The following is a 27919-nucleotide window of genomic DNA, read 5'->3' as shown; positions in this document are numbered from 1 at the left end:
AACACAACAGCGGGTTTCTTATTGTCTTTTGGCTAAAAGGACATTGTTCATAGCATGGGCTAAATCTCTATCTTTTCGAAATGAAAAGGCAGAAAGGGACGAAGGTGCAAAGTCACTGGGCCTTTAATTAGAAGCCCACGCAACAAACACGATAAGATGTTTTCACTGCGTGTAAATGTTATCTCTCGTTTCAATTACTGAGCGGGGAGGGAGAGAGGCGCTCTCTTTGACCTTGAAAAGTGTTCGGAAGAGAACGAGACAAGACAGCTGTCTTTCTCAGTAAACATCCAAAATATATATATATATATTTATATATAAAAGCTGCATCCCGTCAAGGTTGGCAATGGCGGAGGTGAATCGTTGCTGGAATGGAAGGGAAGGGAAGGGGCCGACTCCATTTTGGACTCACTTACGCTCCAATCGCTTTATGATGTATGCTGAGTTTAATAACTTAACTGCACGTTACTTTGGACTCATGGATGTCATATTTCTGCCACCCTCCGCTATTTGGAATTGTAAAAGCAGTCCAACCAAAACCAACCTTGACTGCCTTCTGCAATACTTTGAAACTCTTTCCAAGAGCGGTGAGAGACTTGTGATTTTTATCGAAAAATGAAGATTAAAATGAGGATTAGGGAGCCAGCGCGACAGCCGACTCATGCCAATAAATTAGGCGCGGACAGGACATTGCCAAAGCCATCAATGTGTAGACAGCAGAAAGTAGCGCCGGCCATAATAAATGATTCAGTAGTCCCGAGATGTCCGCTGTCAATTTGTAATGTCCTCCAAATACAGAAGCACCCAGATTTGTCTGAAACGGCCGTAAATCTCTTTTTAATGGTGCCGCACATTTTTTGCTGAGTCATGCACTTTCCCCCTTTGCCCACGTTCCACACTGTTGTCACAAAACGGTCTTTTATTACGGCTGTCGGTGGAGGGGGCGAGGATCTAGGATCGGACCGAGCTGGCAAATACAGATTGTGACAGCGCTAATGTGGAGCGGGTCACTTCACATGCCGCCTCCTGCCCCTTTGTAAAAAGCGCAGCATCCTTTGCAAAGCAACGCTCCGGAATTTATCTCTGCTCCTTTACACACGTTTAACTCAGGTGAAAACTGCCACGTATGTATCTGTGATATGTTCTTGTTTGGTTTAAAAAAAAAAAGAAGCAAATTCCAGGGGGAAAAAAAGCAAATTGTATGAACTATTTTTTGTGTCTCTAAATGTCTGAAATAATCTTGCCTTCCCTGCCAAAGTTATTGTGTGCAGAGAGCTCATTAGTGAGGAAGTGAAAAGTGTTCACCTCCCCAATTGGCTTCACCCACATACTGTAAACAGGTGCACGCTGCATCCTCTTCCTCCTACAATCGATTATCATCTCCCAGGACAGGTCGTGTCTATCAAAGAAGACACAAGCCAGTCCAGATGAGCATCTCCCGTGACGCTGTTCAGGCCAGCTGTCTTTCGGGCATCGATCCCACCTGACAGAACTCAGCAAATGTCGCTGACAGCGATGCGGTCTGCCCAAAACAAACGCAGAACCGAGGAAAGGCACACACCCACAAAACCTTTGCACTTGTGTTCGCGGTCAGAAGGAAGGTAAACCCAAACTCTAGAAAAAGGAGAGCGGTGCAAATGGATTTGTAGGCGTCCGTCACAGATGATGATGACAAAGAATTTTCAGATGTTTCAGAGGTGTTTGGAAGACTTTGAAATGTTATTCATGTGTTTTTGGACATTTGTAGTTGAAGTGTTTAAGAAATTCTCATCACGAGTCCATCTGAAGAAAGTTAAACTGTTCAGCACCATGGACAGCGCGTGCGCCACAACCACTACTGTAAGTGCTCAATCATTATTTACAAACACATGACCAGTGAACAGAAATAGATGGAAATATATGGAATATATTTGATGCTAAAAGTACCAAAATACATTTTGGATTTCATATATACGTGTAAATATACATATTTTGTATGTTCTGAGTTCAATTGTGCCATCAATTGTGCCTTCCTTCCAGAGTAGGAGCTGAGTATTTTTTCTCCCCTGCAAAGTCAGTGTTGTTGTTTTTTTGCCATCAAACCTCCACCTGACCTCCTCGTTCAGTCTGATGCTTAAGTAGCCGTCATTTGAATAAAGATAACGCGCCCTTTGAGGTGACGTGACTGTCACATCAATGATGTTTTTGCTTCTCGCGCTGGTTCATGTTGTGAGTCTGTTGGTTTCACTGAAATCAAGTAAATGAAGACATTGCATTTTGCAGCAGCCTCTTAATAAGAATGGACATTTCCCCCCCCCAAAAAAAGAGTCCTTTTCACATGAATCTGACTCAACACCCAAGTAGGATGCAACTTCATCTGGTAGCCACAGACAGCCACGGCAGCGTAGCGCATACTAAACGGCCGGCCGCGGTTCATGCGGGACGGGATTAATTAGCAAGCCCTCGAGGCGGATGTGCTCGTAGACTTCACAATGTGATTAAATTTTTTTTTTGGGACCAGATTAAAAAGTATTCATTCTGGAGAAATTCGGGTAATGTTTGTCAAATGCGAGAATTACACAGAATGAGCCACAGGCAACTGTGCTAGCTTGCCTTAATGAAAGACCATTCCTCCAACTGGAATGGTCTTTCATCAATTCACCATCAACAGTAAGGACAGAAATCGGGCTTTCCTCAGATTGTAGAAGTGAGTACATTGTGCAGTCAAAGTGTAATTCATAGAAAATGGAGGGGGGAGGGGGGGTGCGCCTTCCTGCCCAATTCAAATGTACCTCATGTTTTGATGAATGCATTTATAGAAATAAAACAGGACTCAGTGCACAGTTTTTCATGTTTAACTGTGATGCCTTCATTATGCCTGTTGTAGTCATTATAAAAACGTCAGCGTCTATTCATTCACTTTCTGGTTTATGGCCATTTGAAGGGATCCTGCTCACCCTCCGCCCACCCCTCATCCTTCAGTGCAAACCAAATAGGACCGGACCCAAACATACAGAGCTGTGAAGGACTTTAATGCAGCCAACCTTTTGGCCGCTATTGAACGAGCCGCGCAATGATGAATAAGTGCGAAATTTTCGGGGCATCAATTTTATGACAAGGGTGTCATTTGAGTTTTTTGCGCGCCAGTGCGTCTTGTGGAAAGGAAGGCGCACGAGACCATTGACAAACTGCCTACTCTCATTCTCGCCACGTCGCCCACGTTCGAGTCCCCCCCCCCTCCCGGCAGCTCTTACAGAAGGCTACTTGTGTGTGGAACATGTGACCAAGTGAGAGAGAGGGGCACGGGGGAGAAGCGGAGTCATCCGCGCTTCGCTGTCATCTGCAGCCGTCTTTTGTGCACACATTCTCCGGCTGCTGCGCTTCCATCCCTCCTTGCGGAGCAAGTCAAGTGGAATTTTGCCCTTCACATTCGGAGAGCGTCCGCCTAGTCGGATTCCACCACATCTGTGGCTCGCTTTCCCGCGGAAGCGCATCTCCGTCATCTTTGCGCTCGATCGTGTCTGTCCCCCTCCCTCCTCCGCTTTGCTCTGCTCTTGACTATGTCGCCTGGCGGATGATATCATTTTGTAAAGTCATTATAGAAAGGTCAACGCTCGTGCTTCGAGGAACTGCGACTTTCTCCCAGCGGGCGGCGGTTTTCTCAAAGTTTCTCGCTGGTGTATAACCGCGCGACGGATTAGTCGGAGACACCAGCGTGCGTGATCGTCTTTACCCCGTCGGATCTCTAAGTGCTTGCCAGTCATATTTTGGAGTTTTTTTTCGCACCACTGAACCAAGGTCGAGTGAAATGAGTTGAGAGGCGACGACATCCATCTGCATAATATCATGGGAAGAATAAAGTTTACCTGATTACTCCAACCTGCGGTGAGTGTTCCTTTCAGAACTCGTTTAAATGTTGTCTAGTATGGACGCTGGATGCTTAAAACGATTAGATTCCGCATGCATTTAAAATGCCAACTTGTTGTTTTAACAGATAACATTCACAGCAAATATCTGTCCAACCGTGACGCGTTTAAAATGTTTCCAGAGGTTTTCACATGGTGGGCAGAATTTCCCACAGACCGACCCCCCCCCCCCCCCCCCCCCCCCACACACACACACACAAGCCGCCCCCTCCCCTAAACAACCCACCCACCCACACGTTCTCCTGCAAAACAATAACACAAATCAATGAGTGAGCTGCTAGCTGCACTCACCTCCAACACATTTCACAGCATGTCAAGACATTGCAATGTTGCGTTACATGATCCACTCTTTCATCTTTTTAATTTATATATCAAGTCCAACAAGGTGTGGAAACATTGAGGTGTCAATCTGCTAATGAGCCAAAGGTCCTAAAAGTAAGCAATACTATTTCAATTTCAATTGCTCGGCTGGACGAGCTGCAATATGTGGAATTGGAACTTTTGGTGAAAGCAACATATTTAGGTTGGTTCTGGAGTATAATTTTCCCATGGAAGACACTCTATCACAGGTGTAATTTTCACGGCCACTTGCCAATTTTAGGTCGAGGTGGCCAAGCGTCGTCAGACTGTTTATTGGGCCACCGTTCAGCTGCGTCCTCATCCATCCCGGCAGACTGGTGAACCTGACCGTGTCCGAGCCTGAAAGGCACACTGTCTCATCTCATGAAGTGATGAATATGTCTCGCCCGCAAGCGGCCTGCCGCCCCACACGAGGCGCTCAGGTTGCCACCGAGATGAACACGTTTTGCATGCGGTGATGTACTGATGGCCCAGCGCATGAACTGAGCTGAGATCGGAGATCACTTTTGACTCACAACGCTGAGGCCTTGTCGCTCTCACAGTTTACCGTGATATGTCTGGCTGATGGCTAAAGACAGACTAACAAAGGGGAAGAGAACAAACAAATCACCTTCCAGTCATAACTGCTTTGGAAAAGGCACAATGAAAATCAAGCGAGAGCATATTTTGACATGATGCTCTTTTTTTTTTCAAAGCACTGTTGTGCAGATGGTTCATCATCATCATCAATTCTAGTCGTGCTAGCACCAAGGCCAGCAGCCTTACTTGATCGAGTTTGTTATAGATCCAACAGTTCCAGCTCACGTCTCGTCGCATACGGAGAATTTAGCAGACCTCTGCAAGATCCCTGTGGTGTCACCAAACCAAAAGCTTATTCCCACATATGCGGAGCAAAGATCTGTAAACAAACTTTGATGTGGAAAAACCTAAACGCATGCTGCGAGAGATACCAGTGCGCAATGCCGTAAAGTCATTTACTGGCACGTGGGAGTCGTAATAAGCCTGCCATAGGAAGATAAAGAAACACAAATACAAGGATGAAAAGAGGGAAAGAAATACCAGTAGATTGGTAGTATTTCACTGCTGCGCTCTTTATCTGCAGCCCATTATATTATGATAATGAGCAAATTAAAAAGTTTGTCTTCCGTCTTGAAAAGATTTGGAAGCGGGGCAATGAAAAGCCAGAAACGATTTGGGCTTAAGAAGAACCAAAACATTTGCAAATTCAAATAAGACATTTGGGGATTTGGGATTGACTTGGGTGTTGAAATGGCGTCTCTCGAGCGAGTGCACGGGGAATTAAAGGAAAATGTCTCTCTTGGGTGACTGCTAATTGAATGCTGGGTCGGAATTGACTCTGTACAAGCTGAAAAAGATGGCGTCACTCAATAAAATGTATTCCACAAATTCATTTTCACGCCTCTGAAAAGACAAGATGAAAATATGCGCGAACACGAAGAGGCAGCCATTTGAGTAACTCGTACCAACTTCTCCAAGATTGGCCGGGAGGTCAACATTTGAATTTTTTATTTCTAATATTTACAAGGCTAACCCTCAGGACTTCAGGGTTGATTCCCTGCAGCTAGCAGCAATCTAGCAACACCCGCAATAATTCATCAACACGGATATGCACGCTGCTTGTTAGCAAGATGGGAGAATCCGGGACAGGACCACAAGATGGCGCAAGCAAAGACATCCACCCCCCCCCATAACTGTGCCAAACAAATCATCCGAGGGACTGAAAAATAAAATCGTCACCTTAACATTGCCCGATAATTAGACCAATGTTTTTCTGCCACAGTGTTCAAACGGTGGTCAAGAGCAAGAAAGCAATGTGGTTATTTTGCCTTCCCTCGTTTGTTTATTCAAGGCTGCGGCAGCATTGCTAGGAGTTTACTTTGATGAACACTTGGATGTTATCTTGTCACCCAGTTGTAGGCGTTTGTCTGCACATATCCGGATTTCATACTTCATACTTTTTGAAGATTGAAAATCATAAAGTGATACTCCCGAGCGGATGAGAGCTTGCTTGAAGCTCACAAAATAATTCAGAAACATTTGTTGCCTGAGTGGCAATTCAAACGTTCACACCTGTACCAAGTTGCTTTGGGAGTTTTTTTTTTCTAAAGATGAAGGTAATATTTTAGGACTGGTGGAGATGAGGTGTTTTGTTGTCATTGATTTTGTAACTTGAAAATCAAATGCAAAGTCAAAGTGAGAATATACATTCAAACAATTTTATTTCAATCGAAATTTTTCAAAGGCACACGCAAAAACAAAATAATGCAGATGGCCTAGAACAAAATGAAATTTCATTCCACCACATTTAGCTGGTATGACCCTAGAGATTGAAAGTTAACTTTTGCCAATACAATTTTACCATCGCACCGACAAGACTTGCCGTTTTTATACTTCTCATTTTGTTGCAACTGCACCACACAATCCCACCCAACACGTTCAATCAATCTTAACATTGTCCCACTTTTTTTAAGAGCTCTGTATTGAACGATATGAAACCGTTATACGGAAGACTACCAGGACTGTGAAATTGCGAATGGTTCATTAAATCGAGTAAGGATCGTTTGATCGATTTGCTGATACTTGGAAAACTGGAGCAATTCACCTCATGGGTGACGACTTTAGGTAATTGCATCAGCTAGAGAGTCAACTTTGGAGCGTTTGATGCCGTCGTCGGATGAGCATCCCTGGCGACCGCATGTTAGCGTGCCTCCTTTGCGCCGCGTCCATCGGGGCTCTTATTAGCAGTGTCTCCGCATTGGGCCTGGGAAAGTCCTGCCACATACAAATTGCCGTCCACGTCTTTTTCATCCTGCTCGTAGATATCAGATCTTTCCATGTTTATTCATGAAGCTTCATGCGCCGCCTCCACACAGTGACAATTTTATCTTTGATGTCTTTCTCCCGAGACACGGCGGGAGCTCTTTCTTTGTATTTGTTTATGAGACAGCCGGATGAATGCGACTGGCAGCCATATTACAAAGCAACAAACGCGGTTTTACCCTGGGCACTGCCATGTGAGCTATTGTCGACGGTTGTTGCCGGAAAGATAACTGGGTTAATTAGGACCAAAAAAAAAAAAACTCATTAGTCAGCACACAAGGGAAGATGTAAAGTTTTATCAGTTCCTGTTCTGCTTCTTTTTTTTTTTACAACGGTTTTGGGCTTTGCTCGCAGTCAACTTACAAAGTGGATCCTGTTGGAAGAATTCTAATGAAATGTTTTAATCATGTCTGCAATCTCCCAAAGAAGTGCACAACTTCTGTCACTGTCTACACATAGATTTGTACCAGCGGTGAATGATCTATAATCGCCAGCAAAGCGTCGTTTACGCTTTTGTGACGGGGACACACTCGTAACACACACACACCATCTGACCTATGACGCTGAGACTAATACTGAATTTGGTTTTCACAATAGCCACCTCAGGGCAGAGATGAGTGTTTGCTCATATTTGATGCTGGCTGCTAAGCGAACGTACAGGAAGTAGCCTGGTGCGTTGACCCGGTTTTGTATTTCAAGTAGGCCACCATGTGCAAGTCCAGCCTTTGCCACATGGCAGCACATCCACGCTGAATGGTTTGATCATAGTCGGTCAACAAAAAGCTCGTTATCTTAAAACGTACTTGCTCGAAGATTTGTTTTGGCCTGAGGTCTGATATCTCACAATCATTGTTATGTCCCACATGCACACACATTGCAATCAGGCAGGTGCCAGCTTGGCATCCAACAATATATGGAGCAGATGTTGAATGTTTTGGTTTGTCAGCATCTCCAATGAAATGGCTGCTGCAATTCTCAAGAAAGATGAGGCCTGGGAATTCCCGTTTCTCATCAACGCGCCGTGTCTTCGAAAATGTGAGAGTCAAGCTCCAACGAGGCAGTTGGCAACCAAATCGCTGGAGGAAACCTGACATTTGGGGAGTAACACGAAAAAAAAGAGGAACGGCTGCAAGAAGTTCATTTTGCAGGTATTCGTTTCAAGTCAACCAATGTAATCGGTGCAAACAGTGAGTTACTCTTAGTCCCCTTCCTTCTATTTCACTTTTTTTGCGATTTAAAAATCTTCATTACATTTTGTAAATAGGCCAACAAAAAGTGAAAAGTGGTGCCCGCTTCTCTGACTGCCTGAATTGAAAATGTCAAGCGTTGAATTGCCCAATATTGAAGTGAATGTTTTGAAATTGTGTGAATGCGGCACACGTGGGAACACTTTCGAAATTGTATGCTGAAAATCATTTTGCATGCAATTTAAATAGTGACATATTGTGCCCTTGCAAAGCGCCACGCTCGTGTATCTGATATCATTCGAGCATCTGACAACAAAGGCTGAGCGCACGGCTTTGTCGGGAGATAATGTGATTATGACGCTGGCACGGACCTGTCTGACGATGATGAATGTTTGCCGACCGGACCGCCACAAAAAAAATGCAGGATGTGAGTTGGCGGCAGGGGGATTTAGAGATATTCCAGAAGGCAGAGGAGGACACAAGTGGGTGGCTTGACGAGGGATGAAGAGAACAAATGACGACGAAGGTGTTTGGGGGATGGAAAAGACGGCGTAGACTGTTCTCCATCCACCATCGCCTTCATCCCCTTACTAGACCGTCAGCAGCAAGATTATAGGATTAGCGAGTCCTTTCCTACGACCGCCATGTTGTGTTGCAAAGTTAACACGCCGCACTACTCTTGACACGGCATGATCCGTACCTCACCTGCAACCTTGACGTGGGATTTAGTCAGAACGGACGCTGGCGCTTTTAGAACGTAGCAACGATCCAGCCGATGGCCCAAAAATGAATTCATTGCTAATAGCAGGGGGTGTCGTGTTTTGCAAAGTGCTGCCCCACTTGCTGAGCAGAAGGAATGTGTAAAGCTTGAGCTTAAATGTCTCCTGAGATGCACATTTCACTTTTGGAGATAAACTACTGAACGTTGATAAAATGAGCACAGCTTTTGCTAAAGGATGTGTGTGCAAACAAATGAGTCAAAAGAGAATGGCAAAGCTGGTCGCTATTTTTGGTCTTTGTTTTCAAGGCTGCTAATGTTGCATAGGCGACTTCTATCCAATGCAATGCCGTTGCTTTTATTTTCCTTCCAGTGTGAAGAGCTCGGGGGTTGAAGCTTCACTTGTCTCTGCTTTGATAAGCTCATCCAAAAATCATCAGTTGCCTTCTTTCCTTCCTACTTTTGCAAGTAGTGGCTTCATTTAATATGCATAAATTATGACTCCAAAACTATCTTTGGCATCTTTGACCCCCCCCAAAAAAATGGGGGAAAAAATGCTTCTCAACACTTTCTTATAGAATCACGACAAGTACCTATGAGGGATGTGAATGCATGAAAATGCACGTGCGGCAATCCCAAAATTCCCAATTCTGTTTTTTGACTGCAAAGATACGGCACACCGTTTCTGCTCTTCAATCTATCGCAAACTTGATGCTGTCCCTCCACATTGCCTGTTTTTTTTTTTTTGTGAGGGTAATGACTTTTGGCAGTCACATGCCTGAGTTCACTTGATAGATTGTTAGCTGAATACTGGAAAATAACGGGCCTTAACGCCTCACTGCAACACGCACGTTGCCGTGCAATGTGCCAGTCAAGGAGAAAGGGTGTGAAAGGTTGCTTAAGCTGCTGGATAAAAGAGAAGACACGAACGAGCCACCAGTGGGTGGTCGGAAATTCCTCCACTTTCATTTTAATTCTCATCATTTTTCATGAACAAGCTATACATTTATTGGAAACTCATCAGCTCAATAGAGTTGATATCTGATCTTGTTCTTGATCTGAATCTCTTCCATTTAGGTGCTTCGGGGTCTTGAGGTGATGCGGGACTTTTTGCGAGAGCAGTGGAGGAGCCAGCTTGCAAAAAGAGAGCGTGGCCATTAATGACCCCCCGCCGACCGCCGTCTCCTCCTCTGCAGCCAGCAGCAGCCGCCGCCTCGACCCTCCGCAGCTCCTTTCATCTCTGATGGCTCGATGGCCCATCTTCAGCCTCGGCCTCCTCTGCTGGCAATGTTTAGGCTCCGCGCGAGCGGCGGCAATAGCTCCGCTGCCAAACGACAAGCCCGGCGGCCCCTTAGACTGGCTGCTGTCTGACAAGGGGCCCTTCCACCACTCCCCGGAGTACATCGACTTTGTGGAGAAGAACAGGCAAGGCTTCTCCACCAGATACAAGATATACAGGTGAGTTGCAAGTGCTTGCAGTCTAACCAGGATTTCCCCAATCATCACATTAATTAGCCTTTCTTGCAAATGAGGCAGTGATCAATGGAGCTTCCAACATTGAAGACACCGCCAGCAGTAAATTTGCTTTGATCAGCATTGAGAGTGGAAACAAGAAGTTTCCCCAAGTCAGTTTGTTTCTTAGCAGTCAGACTTTTAGATTTGCACTAAAAATATTTCAGCCCGTTCAAACTTCGAAGTCAAGAAATGTACATTTACGGAAGAAAATGAACCATACTATTGTTAAAATTCATGATGCTGAGTTGTAAAAATATTGTGAAACATTATCCAACTCTCAAGGTTATGGTAACAACAGATACCATTAGCGCCTTGAGTCTTCCCAGATGCTCATCTTTTTTCTTGTATTCCTTCAGTGTTGCGCATGTGCTTATTGTGTTTGACAATCAGATGACGTACAGACCAAACAGCCAGACGACAATATGTCTTTGATCACGACACGCGGCGGAGAAGACGTGCCCGATTATTATTTGCCTCTTGTTATACAGCAAAGTTTTATCACAGCCACCACTCACAAGATGCCAATCTCGCAAAAATGACTTGCAGATGAAAAAAGTGGGTATCACTTTTTCATGGAGTCGTCCCGTCAAATGCTCAAATTAATTATTTGCATTTGTACGGCTGTCCTGACAGCATGGCGGCGGCACCGTGTTCAAATGAGTGAAGATGATGTCAAGAATCGCTTGGAATGATGTCGCCCGAGATGCCGGGAACCAAGAGCCACGTAACTAACTGTCTGGAGCTGACAGATGTTTTACGGTGTCGTTGATCGGGGCTTGCGTCGAAGCGGTTTTATGTTTCCCTCCCTGGCAAAAGGTAGTTGAGCAGTGTGGGCGGCAAGATTAATAGTCTTATTATGTGGGCAAGTGATTAGAGATCTCTTAGTACTTATTACTCCACATGATCAGCAAGTCCCCTGATAGGATTCTGTCAGCTGCAAGGTTGTGTTTGAAGCCCTCCAGATTAGCACAATGTGGCAGTGATTAATAGTCATGATATTACAAGGAAAAGTCAGCCTAAAAAGTAAAAGATTGTGAATTGGTCCAAATTAAATTCACTCAATGCAATCTGTCTCGCTTGATATCGGGCACGAGTCGGATCAAGACAAGAGGATGGAGCTGGGCTGGCTGGCGGACGGGGGCCGCTCTGCCGTGCACTCAAACAAACACGACTTGTCTTCACTGTGGCCAGTGATTGGCATCATATTTAGTGACTTTGGAGCAACTATTTCAAATAAATAAATAAATATGTAAATAAATAAATAAATACATATTTTAGGAGCAATCTTCACACCAGAGCTGCAGCACAAGTGTGAGCTTATTAAAACGCTAGCATTTACTGCTGAATAAAACCACTTTTCATATTTTCATATTCAACACAATTGAGAATAGCATGTTGGTGTGGGTCCTTCAACCATTTCAACATTTTTGAAATTTCTATTTCAAAACTTAATTCCCTGACTTCCGTTGATGTGAACACACGATTACCATTCAAACAATTCAGGGTCGTTTTCTAAACATTAGTCTTAGTTTGATTTTGCAAGCAAAGCCCGCGGGACCTTCCTGTAATTAAGTGATGACTAAATAAATTGGAGTCTCTTTGCTTGATGTAATGTCTGTGAAGTACAATGAGCATCAGCACATTAGCCAAACCACGGGGGAGCACGCAGGTGCTCTGAAGAGGTTTTAGCAAACGTTTTAGAGCCGATTCCTCAGGTGCTGCTTCTCAAGACTATGAATATTTTTCTTGATGCTCACTGTCATTTCTTCCCTCTGAATATTTCCTCGGGGTTTTCAGCAACTCTAAGTATCTCCACATACTGAATAGCCTGCTGACAGAAATTTAATTAGTTTTTCACAAGTTTCAAAAATAGCATATGCTAGAAAGTGATGGCATTCTTGCACATCTATTGTGAAATAGGAATAACATATAACATCAAATTGGATTGCGGCCAGCTTCTTTTGTTGGAGACAATCGGAAAGAGAAGAGTGAAAACATTCGTTCCATCCAAAAAAAGCCTTTTTTTCCTTGTTTTTTTGAAAGTTGCATACATGTGAATTCAGGTCACATAAAGTCTACTTACCAAAAATTTACCGTATTTTCCGCACTATTAGGCGCACTTAAAAACTTAAAATTTACTCAAAAAACCACAGTGCGCCTTATAATGAAGAGCACCTTATATATGGATCAATTGATGAATTTGTTGATCCATACTGGTTGTACACAGCGCTCTGCCAAAATGTTTACAAGGTCGCATCGCTTCCCAGCATTATTGCAACCGTGGTCAGGGGGCGTCACTGAATAGCTGTTGTACCCGCGAGGCTATTTCATTTCAAAATAGGCTGTTCCGTTAATGTTTTCGAGTACGTTTACCGATCAATATCCAACGGAATCATAAATAAGCAGCACCAATGTGTTAAATCAGCCGATTCTGATCACTTTAATGGGAGAGAGTTTGAGAAACGTGATTGTTTAAAGGGGGCCGCCATGACACTTTGCTGAGGCTCATGGGAGTCTGCAAGCTGAGGCTCATGGGAGTTTGCGGGTGGCTAATGCTATAATGGTAGCTGCTATACGCACGAGGCTATTTCATTTCAAAATAGGCTGCTCCGTTAATATTTAAATTTACGGATCGATATGGAAGGGAAACATAAGTAAGCAGTACCAATGTGTTAGATCGAACTTTAGTCGGTTCCGATCACTTTTATCGGAGATAGTTTGAGAAACGCGATTGTTTAAAGATTAAAGATTAAAGTCCCAATGATCGTCACACACACACCTGGGTGTGGTGAAATTTGTCCTCTGCATTTAACCCATCCCCGTGTGATTTTAATCCATCCCCTGGGGGAGAGGGGAGCAGTGAGCAGCAGCGGTGCCGCGCTCGGGAATCAGTTGGTGATCTAACCCCCCAATTCCAACCCTTAATGCTGAGTGCCAAGCAGGGAGGCAATGGGTCCCATTTTTATAGTCTTTGGTATGACCCGGCCGGGGTTTGAACCCACAACCTTCCAGTCTCAGGGCGGACACTCTACCACTAGGCCACTGAGCTGGTTTACAGAGGGCTCATTGGTAATTGGCTAGTGGATGCATACCGCAACTGTAGTCAACCTCAGTTTCTTGCAGTATAGCTTCTATTTTATGCGCCTTTTAATCCGGTGCGCCCTATATATGAAACAATTTCTAAAATAAAAAATTCAATGAGGGTGCGCCTTATAATCCAGTGGTAACTCAATATATTTAAACTCTCATAAATGTTTCTAGTTTATGTAGTATTGTATGTAAGGTTTGCAGGTTGCTTCACAAATCTGAGAATACAAATTGAATCTTGAACTTGGAAGAAATGTAATCACACAGTCGTGATGCTGCCAAAGAGTCGAAGGGTGATGCCGCAACTGCTCACGATAACAACTTACAGTTACGTTGCAAATCAGGTTTTTCAATTTTTTTTGGTCCGGCTCTACTTGCGGGACAAACCATTTGGCCTCTCGGCACTTTCAGATAAGCCCGCCTGCTTATCGTAGTCAATGATAACTTAAAGAAAACCAACAGCAGAGGGGATTGGTGGATTTGTGGATTCTCTTTACCTGTCTTGGGCCCCTGCCGGCTTCTTGGTCATGTTGCGCGAGACGTGCTGCAGCTTTGAATGGCGCTTTCGTTCTGCAGCGCGCAACTGGACAGAAACACACACTGTCCCTTTTGAAGAGGTCATTTGAACTTGTACGCCACCAAACCTACCAAAGTTGTTGAAAGCCGTATGCAACGAAATTTCGTTTTGTACACACCTAGTGTTGACAAAATGACAATAAAGTTCTGTCTAAGTCTAAGTGTCTAAGTCTAAGTCAAAGATTGTGTGCCTTGATGGCGCTCTTAACAAAAAAACCTCACCTTCGTAACAGTCCAACATTTTTTGGTCATGCACCATTTAAAACATTCTGAATTAATGTCCTTCATGTTTGTCATTTTTGCCTGCGTCAGTGCACTTTCCCTTCGGTTGAGACATAAGTGGCATGCTTGAGAGGCGTCCTTTCCTTGGAAATGCACTTCATAGTCAATGCGGCGTCGCAAGACATTTTACGGCGCTCCGTTTGTCACACGGTACTCTCCATTAATGCAGTCGTACATTCGTATGTGCTTCAACGTTTGCAAGTCATCGCTTCAATGCACCTAATCGCACATTTCCGGCAAAACCATTAAATCCAAATCTTTGTCAAGTTCTTCAGTTAAGTCACAGAACTTTACATTTAGTTTTTTCTTCTTTTTTTTTTAATACAGGGAGTTTGGGAGATGGAAGGTGAACAATTTGGCATCGGAAAGAAGAGATGTCTCACAGTCTTCATTACCTTTGACATCCGAGTTCATCAGGAATATTCGACTCCTCGGCCGCAGGCCCAGCGTGCAGACCATCACAGATAACCTGATCAAGAAATACGGGACCCACTTCCTGCTGTCCGCCACACTTGGAGGTAAACCGATTGGGAACGGATGTAAGCTGAATTTATATCATATTGGATTGTGTATTTTCAAGAACAATGATTGGCACGATAAATTTGAAAAAATAAATTTGAAAAAATTAAATTAGTGACCGCAACAGATCGTAACAATCGGAAACTATTGGGCATTGCCATAAGCAATGCGTTAGTACTGGTTACATAAACGTTTTCGTTTCAAAAGAAGCAAACAGCAAACAAGGTACCGTATTTTCCGCCCTAAAAGGCGCACCGGGTTATAAGGCGCACCTTCAATGAACGGCCCATTTTAAAACTTTGTCCATATATAAGGCGCACCGGCTTATAAGGCGCATAAAATAGAAGCTATACTGCATCAAACTGAGGTTGACTAGGGTTGCGGTATGCATCCACTAGCCAATAACCAACGAGCCCTCTATAAACAATCGCGTTTCTCAAACGATCTCCTATAAAATGATCAGAACTGACTAAAGTTCGATCTAACGCATTGGTACTACTTACCTATGTTTCCCTTCCATATCGATCCGTAGATTTACTCGAAACATTAACAGAGCAGCCTATTTTGACATGAAATAGCCTGGTACGTATAGCAGCTATCGCAATAGCATTAGCCATCCGCAAAGTCTCACGAGCCTCAGCGAAGTGTAAACAATCGCGTTTCTCAAACGATCTCCTATAAAATGATCGGAACTGACTAAAGTTCGATCCAACGCATTGGTACTACTTACCTATGTTTCCCTTCCATATCGATCCGTAGATTTACTCGAAACATTAACAGAGCAGCCTATTTTGACATGAAATAGCCTGGTACGTATAGCAGCTATCGCAATAGCATTAGCCATCCGCAAAGTCTCACGAGCCTCACCTCGCAATCTCCCATGAGCCTCAGCAAAGTGTAAACAATCGCGTTTCTCAAACGATCTCCTATAAAATGATCGGAACTGACTAAAGTTCGATCCAACGCATTGGTACTACTTACCTATGTTTCCCTTCCATATCGATCCGTAGATTTACTCGAAACATTAACAGAGCAGCCTATTTTGACATGAAATAGCCTGGTACGTATAGCAGCTATCGCAATAGCATTAGCCATCCGCAAAGTCTCACGAGCCTCACCTCGCAATCTCCCATGAGCCTCAGCAAAGTGGAAACAATCGCGTTTCTCAAACGATCTCCTATAAAATGATCGGAACTGACTAAAGTTCGATCTAACGCATTGGTACTACTTACCTATGTTTCCCTTCCATATCGATCCGTAGATTTACTCGAAACATTAACAGAGCAGCCTATTTTGACATGAAATAGCCTGGTACGTATAGCAGCTATCGCAATAGCATTAGCCATCCGCAAAGTCTCACGAGCCTCACCTCGCAATCTCCCATGAGCCTCAGCAAAGTGTAAACAATCGCGTTTCTCAAACGATCTCCTATAAAATGATCGGAACTGACTAAAGTTCGATCCAACGCATTTGTACTACTTACCTATGTTTCCCTTCCATATCGATCCGTAGATTTACTCGAAACATTAACAGAGCAGCCTATTTTGACATGAAATAGCCTGGTACGTATAGCAGCTATCGCAATAGCATTAGCCATCCGCAAAGTCTCACGAGCCTCACCTCGCAATCTCCCATGAGCCTCAGCAAAGTGTAAACAATCGCGTTTCTCAAACGATCTCCTATAAAATGATCGGAACTGACTAAAGTTCGATCCAACGCATTTGTACTACTTACCTATGTTTCCCTTCCATATCGATCCGTAGATTTACTCGAAACATTAACAGAGCAGCCTATTTTGACATGAAATAGCCTGGTACGTATAGCAGCTATCGCAATAGCATTAGCCATCCGCAAAGTCTCACGAGCCTCACCTCGCAATCTCCCATGAGCCTCAGCAAAGTGTAAACAATCGCGTTTCTCAAACGATCTCCTATAAAATGATCGGAACTGACTAAAGTTCGATCTAACGCATTGGTACTACTTACCTATGTTTCCCTTCCATATCGATCCGTAGATTTACTCGAAACATTAACAGAGCAGCCTATTTTGACAGGAAATAGCCTCGCGGGTACAACAGCTATTCGGTGACGCCCCCTGACTACAGTTGCCGTAATGCTGGGAAGCGATGCGACCTTGTAATTTATTAGTCGTACTAAAACGTACTGAAACATTTTGGCAGAGCACTGTGTACAACCAGTATGGATCAACAAATTCATCAGTTGATCCATATATAAGGCGCACTGGCCTATAAGGCGCACTGTCGGCTTTTGAGAAAATTTTAGGTTTTTAGGTGCGCCTTTTAGGGCGGAAAATACGGTACATAAAATCAAACAACACATAATTGAATCCAAAAATGAAATAAAGTAACAAACCACATCTGGAAATGAACCAAAAGGAAACAAGACATGAATTGGGAACCGAGACAGCAACACAAACAGCAAACAAAGACTGAAAAAAAAAGTTTCAAATAGGATTTCTTGGCAGTGCAGATGATGACTCAAGGTACAAGATGTCCATTTAAGATTCTGTGGGGAGCCCAAAAAAATTTGCCAAGGTTTGCAGAGGAACACTTGACTTGAGACGTGACTCTCGGCTTGAACACGGTTACGATTGTTAGTCGACGTCCGCACAATGCAGCCGTCTAAGCTGCCTGGATCTCGGCCAGTACTTGGCCGTATGAAATAAAGGAGTTTGCATTGGATGCTTGCCAGATAGATGTCTGCCTGCCTGCCTCCAACAAAAGGACAGATGGACTAATGAAATTAATAACTCGATTGTCAAATTACGAGCCTGCCCTTCAGCGATTCAGTCCGAAATCGTGGAAAGAAACATGGTCTCGAAGTAACTAGGCTAACTGGCCACAACCACTGCAGTCTGTTGAATAACCCCGACACGCACTGACCAAATCTCTTCCAACCATTTGCATTGCCCTCAAGAACAAAGTGACAGCAAGAGACGGTGGAGCGAGGAAAACAAAATTCCGATTGCTTGTAGTAAATCAAGAAACAAGTCGTGCGGTAACAACCCTTGAACGAGTCTATCTAAAACAAAACAGCAGCAGTCGCGTTGTGAGCGCTGTCAAGGAAATCCATAAACAAAACTTAATGACATTAGCGGCAACCTCCAGAGGCCCCGCCATAGCGTTTAGTTTGAGGAGGAGCACGGGAGCAAAACACTCATTAGCCAGAAGAATAGGACGGCCCGGCTGTCTTTTAACATACTACAGTAGACCGCCCTACAAACTTTGTCAGCATCTTTTATGCACACCGGAGACAAAGATTAGGATAAAAACGAGGAGGGAAAAATGCAAATACATACAAGCGCTTCTGTGATAATGTCGCAGCTTAAGCTAGCGTAGCTTCTCACTAATTGATGGAGATTTCCGCAGTCATTCTACACCACAAGAGACACTTTGGCCATTTTGACGTTTGCAAACGGGGGAGACACAGATAAGTTGTCAACTCTATCACTAATCTTCATGATGTGAAATCTGTCTACTGGATTATATAAATAAATTCTATAATTACAGCTTTAGATGAGTTTGTGTGTTGATGTCACCGTGAGTGAAAGCTTGAAGGGCATGAAAGTCACAACAATTGGTCGCTACGTTTGCACAGGAGAAGAAGCCCTAACGATATTTGTCGACAAGCGAAAACTCAGCAAGAAGGCCGAAGTGAGCGATTACTCGAGTAATTCGTCCAGCGTGACTCTGGAAGCGCTGCACCAGCTGGCCGCCTCCTACTTCATCGACAGGGAAAGCACTCTGCGCAAGCTGCACCACATCCAGATCGCCTCTACCGCCATCAAGGTGAGCAGACACGTGCAAACGTCACCTTCCAAAACTTTGTGCTCCAAAGTAAAAGCCCAAAACTTTTACATGGGCCAACATGAAAGATTTCTTCTGGAATCCGGTTCCTCCTTTGTTGGCCGCCGTAAAAAGAAAGACAGCACGGAGATGGCGCATCTTATCGGTGTGCTCATGATGAGATTTAATCTCCAGCAGCACATTGAGTCAGCAGGAAACCGTGACGAGCGAGCGCATATGGCGCGGGGAAGATAAATGAATCTTGTGAAACGCTGCCAGTGACAGGTTGCTGCCACCGGTTGTCACCTTCAGCGAGCGGCAAGCAATTACGACGACAGAGGAGAAGCTGACCCTCATTCCTGTCTTCTTCATTCCTCCACACGTAGCTACCATGCTCCGGAACCCGAATTACCCTTTCTGTAGAACATCAGAGCTCACCGGGCGACATCTCGCCACGTGCTCGGTGGCCGGAAGGGGAGCTGTGTTCCCTTTTGTAGCGACAGACGGGAAGCGGCGGAGAAAGAGTGTTTTTTTTTCATGCTCCAAAAGCCACTCGGCTGCCGGAACTGACAGGCGAGAAGAGCACAGAGATTCACCTGTTTCCATTTTTAAAAGCAGTCAAAGGGGAATAATTCCCCCCACTCTGTGTATCATTTCCACGGGGCACTGACCCACACGCTAGCAGAACGGATCCCTCTAAGCTAAACAAGTTGAACAGAGGGGCTGGGAGGAAAAGCACAGATCCCCCCCACCCCGCCTCGCTCTGCCGTCTGCATGCAAAGGTGAAATTGAAGCTCATTCTGCCATGAAAGAGCATCGCTGAAAAATGCATGTCAAATCATTGGTAACTGAAAAAATGGGTTCACAATCCATCAGAAATAATTCAAATAAAAATTGAATTAAAAACAACAATGAAATGAGCAATGATACTAATATGGGTATGTATTGAACCAATCAATAAAACAAATAGACAAAATCCGTCTTCTTCCTTCCCTGTAGGATACTGAAGCAATTTGGTTGGTCAGAATGAAATAATTTGATGGCTTGAATTAAAATCATAGAATCCAACTTTGCTAGTTTTTACGTCGTCACCAGTTTGAGTACCGTATTTTTCGGACTAAAAGTCGCTCCGGAATATAGGTCGCATTAGCCATAAAATGCACAATAACGTGAAAAAAAACATATATAAGTCGCTCCGGAGTCTAAGTCGCATTTTGGGGGAAATTTATTCGACAAAATCCAACACCAAGATCAGACATGAACGAGCAACAACAGGCTAAACGATAGGTATGCTAACGTGACATAAACACAAACGAAGAGCTGAGAACGGGACTGACGTAACATTCAGAGTTATTCAAATAACTATTACAAAAATAACACGTTTATAAAACCATCCGTGTCACTCCAATTCATTTAATCCATCGATCGTCCTTTGTCAACAATGCGTGCGCGCCGCTGACGGCGCTTGCACTTCAAAATATTCCACAGGCCCATATAACGATATATAAATTATATATCAAATAACTATTATATAAGCAATAATATTATCAAACCATCTGTGTCACTCTAAATTAGGGGTGTCCAAACTACGGCCCGCGGGCCAACTGCGGTCCAGTTTTTATTGGCCCGCAGCAAATTCTGAAAACATAATTGAATGTGGCCCGCACAACAGCTTGAGCACTTCTCAGTTTCCACACTAGATGGAGCCCGCCACACAAAGCGCTTGACGTCCGATTAGCCCCCCCCCGGAAGAGAAGCGAACGCGCAGCGTTTGATTTGACGTCACACTAGCCCCCCCCCCCGGAAGACAAGGGAACGCGCAGCGTTGGACGTACCACCAGCACCCCCCCACCCCGGGAGAGATGTGACAACAAATATTGGCCCCCGGGCCCCTTCACGTTACTTTATAGGGCCCTCCTTGCAAAAAGTTTGGACACCCCTACTCTAAATCATTAAATCCATCGATCAAATTCCTCGTCCTTTGTCAACAACGCCGCGCGTTGTCAGCCTCGTCGTTATTCCACAGATCTAGTATATAACTATATTGTAGCGTTAACAACGTACAAGGAAAGACGTGGGTTTGGTAAACGGCTCTTTATTTAACAAAACAAACTTCCAGGCGTGTGGCGGCGTGGACTTCCATCCCCGGAGGTGGCACTTCCAGCCACGGAGGTGGAAGAGAGCTCCATAGAATAGGACCGGGCATGCGTAAAAGCCATGTCCGAGCCCCATCCACCGTCCCCGGACAGCCACCCGGCCGAGCACCGGCCCTCGACTTCCTTCCACGGAGGTGAAAGAGAGCTCCGTAGAGTAGGACCGGGTGTGCGTAAAAGCCATGTCCGAGCCCCATCCACCGTTCCCGGACAGCCACCCGGCCGAGCGCCGGCCCCAGACTTCCATCCACGGAGGTTAAAGAGAGCTCCGTAGTGTAGGACCGGGCGTGCGTAAAAGCCATAATAGTTTTTCAAACCTTCTGTGTCACTCCAAATCATTAAATCCTTCAAACTCTTCGTCCTCCGTGTCACTTACAAACAAAGCCGCTAATGATGCCGGTAGTACGTGGGGCCCTTCGTCATCTTCGTCATCCCGTGATCAATCTTTGTCCTTTTAGTAAACAACCGCCGCGCCACGCCGCGCTGCTGACGTCACTTGAAATTAAAATTACAGTAATCCCTTGCTACATCGCGGTTCGTTTATTGTGGTTTCACGTTTTTTTTTTTTTTTTTGAAAGTTTTTCAAAAAATTCACATATAAGTCGCTCCTCAGTATAAGTCGCCCCCCCACCCAAACTATGAAAAAAAACGCGACTTATTGTCCGAAAATTACGGTACATTTGCTCTCTCAAGTTGGGATGTTTGCGCATGATAAGAGAAGGCTCCGCCCCAGCAAAGCCGCTTTGAAATCTATCGGCGATGTTGGCTCGCTCGTTAATGCTCAGTCGATGGTGTGACCTTTTCTCCGCTAAACATAAGCGAGGTGCCCCGGCCGGATCCATACGTCTCTAGCACTCTTGGAGAGATGACAAGCAAACTTCACATCCATCGCACTCGCAAAGCGTCAACGTGCAACTTGATTCCCGATTTTACATTTCAAGTTCTTTTGTCAAAATGTTACCTCTTCATTCTCACATTTTTTCTCATGGTTTCTACCCTTCAGTTTTTCTTTCAATGTCTGTGCCGACGACTTTGATATGAATGCGGCACAACCAGAGATGATCCCCCTCAGCGCATTTCCATACATTGAGCCAATAATGTTCTATCTGCTCTTTCTCATATAATAGTAGCTGCGACGCAAGCCGGAAATTGAAAGCTCTGCTCATCACTCCATTTTTTTTTAACCGTGCACTGTATCGTGTGGCATATCAAATAATACCTTATATGCTTTCAATATTCATTGACCCGAATGCCGATGCTGTATCTCATTTCCTCACATTGATGTCAGCAATAAAATGCATCATGAAAGAAGCAGTGCATTTATCATGTGATAGAAATATTATTGGAGAAGAATTGCAGTCAAATTGTGCTCCCCCCTGCCCCCATTCTTTTTTTTCTTTTCCTTTGCGCTGCTGTTGTGCGACCTGTTGTGACTCATTTGAGGTCTTGTGCAATTTGGGATCGCTGCTGAGCGGCTGACTCTCTTTGTTTGACCTCATCCATCAGTCAAATTAGACCAAGTGGCAAATGACAAGCGCGATTAGGACGAGTGACTGAACAAAGTGGGGTGTCTCGGGCCACAAAGAAAGAAAAATGAGAATGGCTGAGGCTCAAAAGCTTGGGGAGCTGCCAAAGGTCAAGTGAAACATCCTCAATCAGACATCAAGGCAAATTAAGGAAGAGCAACATTGTGTTTGTTTATCATCCGTCACCTTTAGACACTTTTTACAGAGTCTTAAAATGGGTGGCCATGTTTTTATTTTTCGCTGGGAAAATTGATGCATCATACTTGATTCAAACGGGGCATATGTTGTTTGGTTAAAATAGCCCACGTGTCCACATTTGACATCCATTGAGTTTCTGGAAAAGAGAAAATGGAACATATTCAGATTCGTGATGAAAAAATATTTTACCGAGCCAAGCACTAATATCACCCAAATGAACGGCATCTTTATTTTGACTTGCTTATTGCGATTTATTTTTTCTTCATTCTTTTCTTGTTGCCCAGGTGACGGAAACTCGCACTGGTCCCCTTGGATGCAGTAACTATGACAACCTTGACTCTGTTAGCTCAGTGCTGGTTCAGAGCCCTGAAAACAAGGTCCAGCTGCAAGGTTAGTGTTCTTTCTCCACATATATGATGATTTTCTTTTTATTCTCAATGATATTAATTTCCCGAGTCCTTCTGAATAGCGGGTATGTTTGCGTTACAAAAGACCAACCAACACAATCTCACATCACGGTCGATCTCGAAAGATCTACGAAACCCGGCGTGGCTTTCTAGCTGTACTCAAGCGAGCTCGGCTCGGCAGGTTTGCAGACGGTTCTACCCGACTACTTGAGGGAAGATTTTGTGCAAGCTGCTCTCAGCTACATCGCCTGCAACGGGGAAGGCCGCTTTGTCTGCAAGGATAACGACTGCTGGTGTAGCTGTGATGCCAAGTTCCCACAATGCAACTGTCCCTACACCGACATCCAAGCCATGGAGGAGAGTCTGGAGAGAATCACCCAGACGTGGGCGCAGCTTTACAAAGATTTTGAAGAATCAGGTGAGAGCGTCCTCTCGGGGATAATCAATTCTTCATATTCATGCCCCGTCATGCAGCAAAATCAAACTTTCCAGTTATGCATTATTCATACGAATTGCTAAGCGTTGCACCTTCAGTGTCATCTTTACCATCTTTTGTTAGTCCTTGTTCTGCAACTTAAAGGTGAAATTTAAGTGGCTGGGTTTTTTTCTCTGCCCCCCCGGTGCAAAGTCTGTATAGGACACATTCAAAATATTTCATAACCAAGCAGGGAAAAAGAAAAGCAACAACTTTTGCCTCAAGTAGTTCACAACATGTCAGGAGGAGATTAATCAGCAATAAAAGGCCATTTTATTCCACTTTCCAATTGCTGTGGAGAAATGCTGGAACGGAAGCTGTTAGCATAATGTTTGCTTATTACTGCCGCTTCTGTGATTATTCCTCAAAATCAAATGTTGACGGAAACTTTTTTTTACACCTCTCATCTGAAATATGCCCAAGTGCAATTACTTTCAAAGTTTAGGCTTTAACAACCAGGTGGAAAAGAAGGTCGAGCGCTTGCCCGGAATCCAAATATCCAAGGTGTCATGATGTCCTTCAGCAAAGGATATCAGTGATTTCCATAGTGACACCTTATCAGCACACATCGTGCTCGAGCCATCAAACAATATGGAGAATAAAAAGCAGCAGCACAATATTTGGTCAAATGCTTAACAGCTATTTTCAGCCGACCCACTCTTTCATAACCTTATATATATTCGGATATAGAATATGAAACGCTGCAGCCTTGATGTTTCTGATGTCAGGGATGGGTGTGAGCCACTCGACCTTTTCTCAAGTCATCCGAGCATGCTTCCACCTTGCATTGTCACACTAAGACCGAAAAGGGCCTCCGCTACAAAAACGCTATCATTGAGTGTGACAATTGAAGCGGGACTAAGTGGTCTTGACACAAGCCTTGATGGATTTAATTGAATTAACCCAGGGGTGGGATTTCCGGAACCTTTATCAATGGTGTGTGTGCTTTCTGCTGTTGCAGATGAATTCAAAGGCTTCCACGCAAGGCTGCCTCAAAAGCATTTCCTGAACATCTCCACCATCCAACACTTGTGGTCACTCGACACCGTGTTCCACGGCCGATATGAGCTGTTGGAGAACAGCATGCGCGTCATTGCCAAGCGTGCAGAGAGAGTCATCTTTAAGCTCTTCAGTTTGAGTAAAAGATGTCACCGACAGCCGCAAGTTCGATTGCCAAGAGAGAGGTCAGCAAAACTATATATATATATATATATATATATACATGTATACACACCTTGATACTTTAATATACATTCCTTGTGAGTGCCACCCAAGACTGGTTTAAAACGGAGCAAACGTTTAAGGATTAGCATACATTTGATTCCACAATAAAGTAGCATCACATCTTCATAGTGAAACAAGTCTGAAGCGAAAAGATTAAAAAAACAAAGCAGCAGCTGCCGTGCATTTCCCTCTGTCGTAAGCATAAAAGAATCAGTCAGGAAAGAGAAAGAGAGAGAAAGAGAGCGAGCAAGAGAGAGAGAGAGAGAGAGCACGCCTGGAGCTTTGTTGTGTCACAAATCAAAGACTTGTTTTTTCATTTACCTTTTACAATTGCCTTCCAATTTTGTGTGTTAATTATGAAACGTGTATGCCATCAGTATCATTCACAAATAGCTGCTAGAATTTCCGACAAGGAGAAATCTTATTTGATTGTGTTTCGTCCTCATGTTTCATCACCGGCCGTGAGCTCCCAGGCAGCATTCTTTTTCCCAACATAATCAATAGCATTAGAAACACTAATGGGCCTTGATGATGAATCATATCATGATGATCCCTCTGCAGCAATCCAGGCCAAGAACTGCAAATTCAAGTCACTTAAGAACGCAATTATTTGTTGGTCGGAGGTAAGCTTTGAGAAAAGGGACATTTTAAAGTAGATATAATCCAATACATCCGGTTCGGTTTGTGCTCTCGCTCTAAGCTTGTGAATATGTAAATTTGTCTGGCATGTCACTGCTGAAAAAGTGGAAGGATAAAGTGTGTTCTTTGTCTCTTTTCCCCTGCTGCAGGTCTCAGGCCTACTGGCTGAGTCATTTCCAGTCTCTCTTGTATTGTTCCGAGAACAACCAGCTCGGCGCCTTCTCCGAGGAGCTCCACAGCTGCAGCTGTCGATATGAACACGTCCCCTGTCAGCTCCCCCCGCCCTGTGCCGTCGGGGAAGGCTCCGCTTGTGCTGAGTGCGCGCCAGACAACCACACCCGCTGCGGAGGCTGCAACCAAGGCTTTACCCTCCTACAGGGGCTTTGTAAGCCCATGGTGGCAGATTCCACAGAAAACTACTTGGGCTTCGAGACGGACCTCCAAGATTTGGAACTGGGCTACCTTCTGCAGAGATCGGATCGTAGGCTCGAGGTAGTTTAAAAAACTGTTGACTCATTTGTACGAAAGCCAAAACATGGAATGACACTAATCACGATTAAAAATTCGAAATCAACCAGCACACGTTTTATTTTTTGATTGATTTAGTCATTTGAATAGGGTCAATGCACATTCATGTAAATATACCGGATTATAGCTACAAAACTATTTTCATCCGTAGTCCCCAAGGCAGGTCAATAGATAAGAAAGAAAAAAATATAACATATATAAATATATACATACATACATACGAATACATAAAGAAATTATAACATGCTAAGCATTATGAAACAAAGAGAGAGGCTCTTTTATGTTGCAAGTGCAGATCCTTATTGTGCCCTTCATTTTCTTCTTCAGGTTCACGCAATTTTCATCAGCAATGACATGCGTCTCAATAGCTGGTTTGACCCGTCCTGGAGAAAGCGTATGCTGCTGACTCTGAAAAGTAACAAGTATAAATCCAACATGGTGCACATGCTGCTGGGAATCTCCCTTCAGGTTTGCCTTACCAAGAACAGCACACTGGAGCCCGCGCTCACCCTCTACATTAACCCCTTTGGAGGGAGCCATTCCGAGAGCTGGTACATTCCCGTCAACGAGAACGGTTTTCCTGACTGGCAGGCCACAAAGTTGGACCTGCCCTTTGACTGTTACAATTGGACTCTGACCCTCGGAAACAAGTGGAAGACGTTCTTCGAAACCATCCACGTGTACCTGCGGAGCCGGATAACCGCACCAAACGGAGCCAATGACAGCGTCTACTACGAACCGTTGGAGGTGACAGATCCTGGACGCAATCTGGGCTACATGAAAATCAACAGCATCCAGGTCTTTGGTTACAGTATGCACTTTGACCCGGAGGCTATCCGTGATTTGATTCTGCAACTGGACTATCCGTACACGCAAGGTTCCCAGGACACGGCCATGCTACAGCTCTTGGAAATACGTGACCGGGTCAACCGGTTGTCGCCACAGGGTCAACCCAGATTGGACCTGTTTGCCTGTCTCCTCCGACACCGACTGAAACTGACTCCCGGCGAGGTAGCTCGCATTCACGCCTCCTTGCAGGACTTTGGCTCCCGTCTGCCCAATTCCGTGGAGTACGAAAGCATCAAGCTTTGCAGTTAACGGCTACTGGAAGCGCGCTCTGAACGCTCACGTGAATATAAAAGTGACTTTCTCGGACACACCTTTGTGGTGTCTTTGTTTACTTGTGTTCCGTCTTTAAACAATGTAGTGTGTTTCATCATGAGTGGACCAACTGAGGGCAGCTGCAGAATGGACTCTGTAAACCACACTTGGAGACTCTCAAATGATGGTGGAAGTACAAGTACGGCATACTGCGCTAGAAATTCTGATTACAGAAATCCTCGGCAAACCGAAACATTGTTGAGAAGACTGCTCAAAGCACCAAACCTATCGAATAAGCAAAATGGATTGATGGTAAAATGTTAGTCTGTTGGTTTGTAATTTTTTGATACGTCCCTTTGCTTCAGTAACAGTGCACTTGCCATCAACCTCAGAATGCAGAGGTGTCAATATTTTGTAGATAAATTGATATTAAAACACATGTAACAGATGCTGGACTGATTTTCCCATTTCTTTCTTGCCGAAGCTCCAATTTGAAATGTCGCTCAGATTGTATTTTTTTTTTTTAGACTGGTTACATGTGTAGGCAACAGATATGCAGCTTTGTCGTCAGCTCATCGTAAATATGTAGAGAAATGTTGAGAAAAATTGTCATCCTCCGCAATGTTACTAAAGAATTTTGCTAGGAAAATACTGGAATGCATTGAATCCATCCCAACACAAATTCTGTTGCAAATATTCAGTGCGACGTCCTCCCCAATTGATGATTTATGGCATAAGAGGTGGTATTTTCAGTTTTAAATGCCATATATTGGCAGACATTTAAAGGTCAGAACGACTGTCATCAAACGGAGCTTTTTGCCTTCCACTTAGCGAGCATAATGGATGCTGTGCAGAGTGGCATCCAACATGCAACTA

General features: G+C 44.3%; 1 protein-coding gene across 1 annotated transcript; it reads left to right on the top strand.

The window, feature by feature from the left end:
- The first annotated feature begins 2966 nt into the window (after positions 1-2966).
- Positions 2967-27494, top strand: LOC119121587 (BMP/retinoic acid-inducible neural-specific protein 3-like). Its single transcript, XM_037249350.1, has 9 exons — positions 2967-3861; positions 10086-10466; positions 14796-14986; positions 18605-18795; positions 22954-23059; positions 23258-23494; positions 24513-24735; positions 25564-25906; positions 26270-27494. The coding sequence occupies exons 2-9, from the start codon at positions 10252-10254 to the stop codon at positions 27038-27040; spliced, it is 2277 nt and encodes a 758-aa protein (XP_037105245.1). The 5' UTR covers positions 2967-3861; positions 10086-10251; the 3' UTR covers positions 27041-27494.
- Positions 27495-27919: the final 425 nt, after the last annotated feature.

This window comes from Syngnathus acus, chromosome 4, assembly GCF_901709675.1.
Source record: "Syngnathus acus chromosome 4, fSynAcu1.2, whole genome shotgun sequence".
Lineage (NCBI taxonomy): Eukaryota > Metazoa > Chordata > Actinopteri > Syngnathiformes > Syngnathidae > Syngnathus > Syngnathus acus.
This window is presented reverse-complemented; position numbering and strand designations above follow the sequence as displayed.

What these genes read in the sequence shown, in the direction of transcription:
- LOC119121587 (XM_037249350.1), top strand. Translation starts at nt 10,252, where the DNA reads ATGGCTCGATGGCCCATCTTCAGCCTCGGCCTCCTCTGCTGGCAATGT. An exon ending in TCGCCTCTACCGCCATCAAG is followed by an intron (nt 18,796 to 22,953) that starts GTGAGCAGACAC and finishes CTTGTTGCCCAG; the next exon opens with GTGACGGAAACTCGCACTGG. An exon ending in AAACAAGGTCCAGCTGCAAG is followed by an intron (nt 23,060 to 23,257) that starts GTTAGTGTTCTT and finishes TCGGCTCGGCAG; the next exon opens with GTTTGCAGACGGTTCTACCC.